Below are 8717 nucleotides of genomic sequence, written 5' to 3' on the forward strand. Positions count from 1 at the left end.
TGCACATTTGTAGTCGCTCTCAGGATAGTCCTGATTCAGCTATGTGTGTTCTGTTACAGTATGCAGCCAGATCATTGAGTCTGTTACTTGGAGGGAAAAATGCTCCATTTAATCACATTTGAAAACAGCACATGTAATAGAGGCCGATATATTGTCAATATTAGCTTTTTGTAAACCTGTTGGTTTATGTGAAGGCCATTGAGTTACACGAATTTGAAACGCCCATACATGTTTGACATAGTTTAGAAATGATGTCATACTGTATCCACTAGAGGGCACCGGCCAACGTGGGAACTACATTCCATAACAATCCATCCAGTTGAAGGATTTTACAAAAAAAAAAAAAAAAAAACACAACAGGCAAAATAGTGAGGATGTAACACCCTCTGTGAACCATTAATGTCTGTATCCATCCAGTAGATGTTCAGATATTTTGAGTGAAAACTGTGGCCTGCTGTATACAGATTTTAAATATGGGGTATCAGAATTAGTTTGCGAAATAAAAAAAAAAAAGTTGCTTCGTCCCTGTTGTTGAATGTAAATCCCAATCTTTTTTGGCAGAATTGCTTACTAAACTGCTTAAATCTTTGACAGTGAAAATTAAATGTATTGACTGCCATTATGATCTCAGCAACTGCTTTCCCAGCTACCGGCCGCATCATAGTGAGGTGATGTTCTGAACTGACATATTGAAAGAGACCTGTGGTGAGTGCGTGTCCTCAATCGTTCAGAATGCGTATTGTATTTCAACTAAAGTTAACGCCATTCATGGCAAAATCAAAGCGGGAGAAGTAAAGTTACTGCTTTTCCAACTGGCCTGGGTTTCATGGGAGAGGTGAGTCTGTATTTCAATATGGAATCGGAAGTGTGCCACATGAATATAGAGTTTGTCGTGTTAAATTATAATGAGCCTTTTTCGTGAAATATATTTTGACACAGTAGAAAAATCTCTTTTTTTTTACCGAACTAAAAATCACAGGTATAAGTATTACAATGAGAGATAGTTGGATGCATTTAGCTATTTAAGGTTCATGGTCCTGGTGTTGTGTATGTTGTCTCGCTGTCGTAGCTCTATGGGACACCAGAATAACAAGAGCCATCGTTACAACACCTGTGCCTTACTGTGATCAAAAATCAATACATGGTAATAAAGCTATTAAATATTTTCAATTTACACATTTGAGGAGTGATCACACGTTACATTCAATATCAATGCTTCTGTTTTTATGAAATGTTATTAAATTCAACTCTGCACAATATTCCTGATTTTTTTCCACTGACCTCAGTATTTCTATTTAGTTTAAATGTGTCAGTCTTTCTATCTATTCATCTTAATGGGTTCACAACGTATTGTTCGACAGGTGACTTGTCACATATCACTGAAATCCGACAGAAAATAATTGAATAAGACGTTTACCGCATACTAGAAACGCATTCAAAATACGTTTATTTTTACTTAACATACATTTAAATTTCGCGTTTTATTTTGATGGATCTTCCACGTTTTTCAGGCGCATCTTTCGTCGCGGTAATAACGCGTCATCATGTTGGTTATGACGTTTTTAGAGAGCGGCGCCGTTTCAGACTGGAATGGGAGCTAGCAATTTTCCCCATATTTTGTTAGTTTAATCCGTGAATGGCGCCGAAACAGGACCCGAAACCTAAATTTCAAGAAGGTAACACGTTGCTTGTTTTCATTTCTGACGGATTTATGGTTTTGTTCAGTGCTGGATCCGTCGGAATCGTCCCAAATGTTAGCTAGCGTTAACACTGGCGCCGCCGAACCGCTAGTATTGCCTTTATTGTTGTTGGACAAAACAGGTCTACATTACTTTTTATTCGCGAGGATAGTTATTTTTATTTACAGCTCATTATAGTGTTAGCATGCCGGCAAGGCCATGCTTTGAATCTCCGCGATATCGTTAGCAGCTAACTAAAAGCAGTAGCTTCGTTGGTGCAACGTTAGCTCCCCATTGATTTCACCGCCCACCTCTCAGTGAACGGCTAGCCGAGTGCTAGCGGCTAACGGCTCTGTGGCTAACTGCTATTGTTGTTTCTACATCTCTGATATGCCAAGTGCATCGTGTACTGAAGGTACTTTAGTGGCAAATCAACTTTTCTCAAAGGTCAGGGAAAAAGACAAAAACAAACCCCAATGAGATCATTATTTTAGCAATTAATTTATATGAGCATCATATTTATTTGTTAATAATTGAGAGCGTTAATTGAAATAAAAAAGACAAAAAAAAAAAGCTACGAATTTTGTTTCTGACATATTACATCTCAGTAACAAGTTAAGATGTTATGCAGCAGCTAAGATATTATAAATTAATGTTTTTAAATAAATGTATATAATGTTATAATTGTCTGTCAATTGAAACGTATGTAAATTAACACAATGCAATGGGCAGCAAGTTCTCAAACCCAAGTTACAAAGTAATTCTCTTAATGAGGGCAGACATTATTAATTGATTATGGATTGATAATTTAGCAGAAAACAATCTTAATTGTCAATTACTGAGTGTGTCTGGCTAAACCTAATTCCTAAACAAGGATGTAATTATTGTTCTTGGTCATCAGAAAGAGGCCGGTGTTGATTTCTGATGTGCAAGAATTGTGTTATACTTGGACTGCTCTCATGCTGTATTTTAATTGACCAACAAACACTCTGTTCAGGTGAAAGGGTGCTGTGTTTTCATGGGCCATTGCTCTACGAAGCTAAGGTAGGCCGCCTTAGTTAGCCCGTTTCTCTGATCATGTGATCCTCCTCGTGTCCCTGATATAAACATTCTTTGATAATGAATTGTCTTTCTTTGCAGTGTGTTAAGATAAACATCAAGGATAAACAAATCAAATACTTTATTCATTACAGTGGTTGGAATAAGAAGTAAGTTTTGCTTTAAAAAAAAAAGAATCATCTTTAAGAGTTATACAGTAAAGAGTTGCCATGTGCTTGATTTCTTTCTTTATCTTTCAGCTGGGACGAATGGGTTCCTGAAAGCAGAGTGCTTAAGTATGTGGACAGTAATCTGCAGAAACAGAAAGAGCTTCAGAGGGCCAATCAGTAAGTCCACTCCCCTTTTACATAAAAAAATATGCAGCATAAACCAACTGTCTTGTGTCCTGAAATCTCCTGAAAACACACTGATCTTAATATAAATAATGTGTTCTTAAGTAATTGAACATCTTTTGTTTTTCTTGATTTAGAGACCATTATGTAGAAGGAAGAATGAGGGGTGCTGCGCCAAATAAGAAGATACCTGCTCCGCCGCAGAAAAATGATGTGTGAGTCATTTATTCTACCCGTCACCTGCTGTGGCGTCTCTTGCCAATCTGTTTTAGTGGTGTGATGTCTGTTAATGAGTTTTTATTATTATTGTAACATCTGCCCTTTCTTGTCTTTTGTAGGAAAACCAAAAAGAACAAACAAAAGAGTAAGCATCAAATGTCATTTTGCTTATTTACATAATAGACACTTTTTTAAGTGCATGACTTTCAAAATCCGTCAGTTGTTTATGAGTGAAATAACAGTAAATGTGTTTGTTATGGTGCAGCTCCTGGTGCTGGAGAAGGGACTAGTTCAGGAGGAGACCCGATCCACCCTCCACGTAAGAAGAGGGCACGCGTTGACCCAACCGTCGAAAGTGTAAGTTTATAAATCTACGAAGTGGCTAAGAAATTATTTTTCTGATTTGTTGTTTCCTTAATTATTTGTATAATGTCAAATAGTCATTGAATTCTCTGTAGGTATGTTTCAGAGACTCGACTGACATTAACTGTGTAAACATTGTGCTAAAAAGCTTCCTCCTGTGGCTCTAAAACCTTTCCCTGTCTGCTCAGGAGGAGACCTTCATAAATCGAGTGGAGGTAAAAGTAAAAATCCCAGAGGAGCTGAAACCATGGCTTGTGGACGACTGGGACCTGATTACACGGCAAAAACAGGTCCGTAACATTAAAATGTACTTCTTTCCTACACAGCATTTTATTCATTTGCTATCACATGTACGCATCCTTAAAAATGTACTAATCCTATTAAAGTGTCTTAAATCAAAAACATTGGGAATTATGATTTTATTCTTTTTTTTCTGATGTTGCATAAAACAGTAATTAGTAACATCTGTTTCCTGTTTATTCTAAGCTCAGAGCAGACAGCTGTTGCCGATCAGAGCAGAAAAGAAGTTAACAGTAAATTTGTCAAGTGATAGTAAATGAGTGTACATTTCAGTTTGTCCATGACTACATGCTGCAGCTCCTCCAGACCCAAGTAAAGAGTGTTTTCTTCTCTACTGGGTCTCCTGGTTGCCTAGCCCCTTATGAAGCGTGCTCCCCTTATGAGCACGGTGGTGTTTATGGGGTGTTGCTCTGGGACGGATCTGTGTGTGGTTGGAGTTTTATTCCAAGTGGCATTAAAAAAAGTCTTAGATCTAAGGAACCTTTCTAACATTTCCAAAGCTTTTCATCTGCATTTTTCTTTCTGTCCTGTTTGTTCTATGTCCTCAGCTTTTCCACCTACCTGCCAAAAAGAATGTTGATGCAGTCCTTGAAGATTATGCAAACTACAAAAAATCAAGAGGAAACTCTGACAGCAAGTAAAAATACACATTACTTGTCATTTTCTCTGTGACGATTTTTGTTTTCACACTAAGCTCTTGGAGATCTGCTTGTTTGCTCGGTGTGTCATAGAAATACATAACTTGTTTTTCCTCTGATGTTCAGGGAGTTCGCTGTGAACGAGGTGGTTGCTGGTATCCGGGAATATTTCAGTGTCATGCTGGGGACACAACTTCTCTACAAATTTGAGAGGCCGCAGTACGCAGACATCCTGGCCAACCACCCAGATACATCTATGTCTCAAATCTATGGCGCCCCTCACCTACTTAGACTCTTCGGTAAAAACACCCACACAACATTACTCTGCTGAAGTATTTGTTATAGAGAAGAGCAGCTTCAATGCTTTGGTACTTGACGCATCTGTAGCAATATGAAGTAATCCCAGTCACAGTATAAATAGCCTTATTAGGTATCTAAGCACCCATGAGCTCACCTGTTTTGCTAAGCCACGATGTTTGACCACCTAGGGTTTATGGGAGATGGTTTGTATTAAAGGCAGCTAAAAAAGGCTAATATGAAATGAGCAGTGTGTCGGATTTAGTGGCATCTAGTGCTGAGGTTGCATATTGCATCCACACACCTCCCGTTCCAAACATGTTGGAGAAGTACGGTGGCCTGCAGGTCAGAGAAACTCTGGACTAGACTAGACTCTGGCTAGAGCCAGTGTGTGGTTTGTCTGCTCTAGGCTACTGTAGAAATATGGCTGTGCAACATGGAGGACTTGAAGAGGACCCACTCTCTGTGTAGACCCCAGTCCTTAGTTCAAGTCATTATACACCAATGAAAACCTAGTTATGAATATTCCATTTCTGCCAATTAATCTCCCTAAATCAAACACACTGTTCCTTCCTAAATAAATAGCATTATTAGCATTTCTCAAAAAAACAACCTCATCTAAACACATGAAGTGAGCCACGTGACATATTATTGAGAAAGGCTATGTTGAGGCTGGATTGTAAATGATTAGGAATGTTACAATATGTGGGAGTTTTAATAAGGTTCTGGGTCAGGGCCAAGAAGTTCTGCTTTCACTTCAACTCAAGAGTTTTAAAAATCAGCCGAGTGCTACATCAGAGTTTAAAAAAAAACAACTAATATTGGGATCTGACTCAAAAATACAGTAGGAAGAAGAAATGCAACCTCAACGTGTAGCTCTAGATCTACAAAAAATGAAGGAAAAATATGAATATGCATTAAACCCTGAATGTGCAATCAAACATCTGCCTTCTTTGACACATGGAAAAAAAATCAGACCCACTTGTTTTTCAGTTCTGCCTTTTCAATCAGTGAGGGTGAAAAGATAGAGAATGTATAACAGAAAATATGTACATTGATGTGCAGTTCCAGCCATCATAACTCCGTCCTGATGTGCTCTCATATTATCCTTCTGTAAGCTTCATCAACTGGAACCGCACATAGATATTAGAAATAAGACTTTCTCTGAACTGCCTTTTGGTTCATGTCGTCATTCATCCGTGTCTATGATCCGTGTTCTTTGCTGCTTTAATCACTTGAATGGCCTCCTTGAGGATAAGTGGAATTATTGAAGTATTTCTAGTTATTGTTAATGAAGATGAGGTTGAAGGCCATGTGGTGTGAAAGATTCTGTCTTTGTTTGGTTTTCAAAGTGAGAATTGGAGCTATGCTGGCGTACACTCCGCTGGATGAGAAGAGCCTTGCACTGCTGCTCAGTTATCTACAAGACTTCCTCAAGTGAGTATTCACTCGACTGTTATTAATAACTCGTATTGATTCTTCTGCAGCAGAATGAATAAAATGTAACTCCGTTCCAGGTACCTTGTTAAGAACTCTGCATCGCTCTTCAATGCAAGTGACTATGAAGTTGCCCCACCAGAGTACCACCGCAAGGCAGTCTAAGGTTTTTTTTTTATTTTCTGATCTGAAGCCTTTTGTGTGTTGAAGTTTTGGAGACGACGTTCTTACCCGTCAAAAGGATGCGATTTCACAAAAAGCCTTCAGAGAACGGATTGTGTGAGATCTGTTGATTTGTTGAGGATGAATCGGAGCAAGATGTCACACTAATCCCTGGACAAATTAATTTTCTTTCACGTGGAAAGCTGCTGAGTATGCTCTTCCTGTATTGGTATGTTTTTGAGTACCACATTTTAGTTTCTATGATACTTGTTTTGTCCAGTGGTTTACCAAGATCTTTTGAAAAGGAACTTTGTCATAATTCTTTTTTTGTTCCTCCCGTTTGGTTCAGATGCTGGTTAAATTTGTCTCGTAGGCTGTCATCATTTTCTAATAAAAGTCTCATTCTCATGTTGTTGGTCTGTCTTTGACTGAAGCTCACAGTTAGGTCAGGAAAAAACAAACCAACATTTGGCCTTTTAAACCAGTAATTCAATGTAGCGTCAGTTCTTCAGGATTCACACCATCATTTTTCTCGTTATAGTTGTTGCTGATGGCAGTATGTTGTCCTGATATTATTTGTTTTTTTTAAATGCACAAGTGTCTCGTTTATGAAAGTGTTCAATGGAAAAATGCATCACTTTTCTCCTGAAATGTCGATGTTTCAGAGCGGAGCTGCGTTTGGTAATTACTTTGAGAAACAGTAAATGAAACAGTACACAGTAATTAAGGCTGCATATACTTAGTGGTATTTTCATTAAACTCAAAGACTAACTGATATCTATTCGAATAATTAAATTATGCTTACTGCTTATTCATGCTTTTGCTTTCATTTTAAGTGAATATGAAAAACAGTGACGACTGAAAGAGTTATAATGTCATTTTCAAATGTCTCAAATAATGTTTCAAAATGCTCATTAAATATTTAAATCCTTATTAAATCCTTACAATCCGATTAGGACAAACATTAATAATTCAACAGTCATTCAGTCATTAACCCTTTTGAAAGTTGGATTAATAAAAAAATATATATCTCAGAATGCACAATTGAATAAATCTCAATTAAAATGCTAAAACATAATTGGACGGTTACAACAGACAATAAATATAAGTGAATACAATATAATGAATACATTCTGGTCCCTTTCTAAACCCTTGCTAAAAGGGTTCACCGGTCCTATTTATTTAATTTATTATTTTTCCTGTATTGTATCGGCCGTTTTGTGAACGTCCTCTTGGATGCGTGGTTACCATCTGGTATCTGTTAGGCTGATCGAGATGAACTGTGTTTTCTCAGTTAAAAGTCAAGAATTAACTTTCGTGCTCAAACTAAAAACTGCATTAATACGAGTAAAGTCTGATTAAGTACAACATATACTATTCCCATGCAAGGTAATTACTTGGTTATCCTGTGTTCACTGCACAGTTCTGTTAAAGGGCAAGAGCCCCAGGATTTTAGAAATTTCAAATAGAAGTTGAGCATTGCTGTGCTGTGAGTTACATGGGTCATTAACTAGCAGGAGAGGAGGTCTAATCAGGCAAAGTGAAAACACCTGTGTGGGTGAACACACAGGCATCAGTACCTTAACCTGAACTCTAACTATGGCTTAAATCTCATTTAGTGGATCCGACCCCTGATGGTAGCAGAGGAGCTCTTTGTCCCAGTCCAGGCAGGGCGCCTCCACTGGAAACACTGAGCAGGCACTTTAAATGAAAGCAACTCTTAATCGTGGTTTGACCTGAAGAGCTCTCTTCCTGTCCTGCCGTCGGCCTGTTTCCTCCTCTACGACGGCTCTGCTGGGATTAACAGCTACTTAATCTCTCAAATTGGCAGTTCATGTCTCGGCTCTCTCTGGTTTGGTACGTTAACGTGTTTAGTGGCCACTTTATTGACTGCTGCCTGCTTTATTTCGGCTAATTGTGGCTTTGTCACTGCAGCCAAGATGTCCTTCTTTTGAAAAAAAGCATAAAACATAAAACTGATGACTTAATATGATTTGAACATGTGGTCTTAATTGAATCTCTTAAAAGAAACGTTCGGGCCCGTACTGTAGTTCTCCACTTAAAACATAATGTCGAGCTAAGTGGCGAATGTGATGGAACTCTGAGGTTACACAGACACTTGTGAGCTTTTCCTCTTATGTTGGCTGAGATGATTTTCCTGCTCCGACGATGTGGAGTCATCAAACCGGGTTCCCCTGCTGCCAGTAGTGGAACAGCATCCCGGTGATGGA

General features: G+C 38.4%; 1 protein-coding gene across 1 annotated transcript; it reads left to right on the forward strand.

The window, feature by feature from the left end:
• The first annotated feature begins 1541 nt into the window (after positions 1-1541).
• morf4l1 (mortality factor 4 like 1) lies at positions 1542-6894 on the forward strand. Its single transcript, XM_084017246.1, has 12 exons — positions 1542-1676; positions 2677-2723; positions 2820-2887; positions 2978-3064; positions 3208-3285; positions 3409-3434; positions 3555-3646; positions 3841-3942; positions 4501-4589; positions 4717-4889; positions 6240-6324; positions 6405-6894. Exons 1-12 carry the CDS (start codon positions 1637-1639, stop codon positions 6487-6489), a joined length of 972 nt encoding a protein of 323 aa, XP_083873372.1. The 5' UTR covers positions 1542-1636; the 3' UTR covers positions 6490-6894.
• Positions 6895-8717: the final 1823 nt, after the last annotated feature.

This window comes from Eutrigla gurnardus, assembly GCF_963514095.1.
Source record: "Eutrigla gurnardus genome assembly, chromosome: 9".
NCBI classification, from domain to species: domain Eukaryota; kingdom Metazoa; phylum Chordata; class Actinopteri; order Perciformes; family Triglidae; genus Eutrigla; species Eutrigla gurnardus.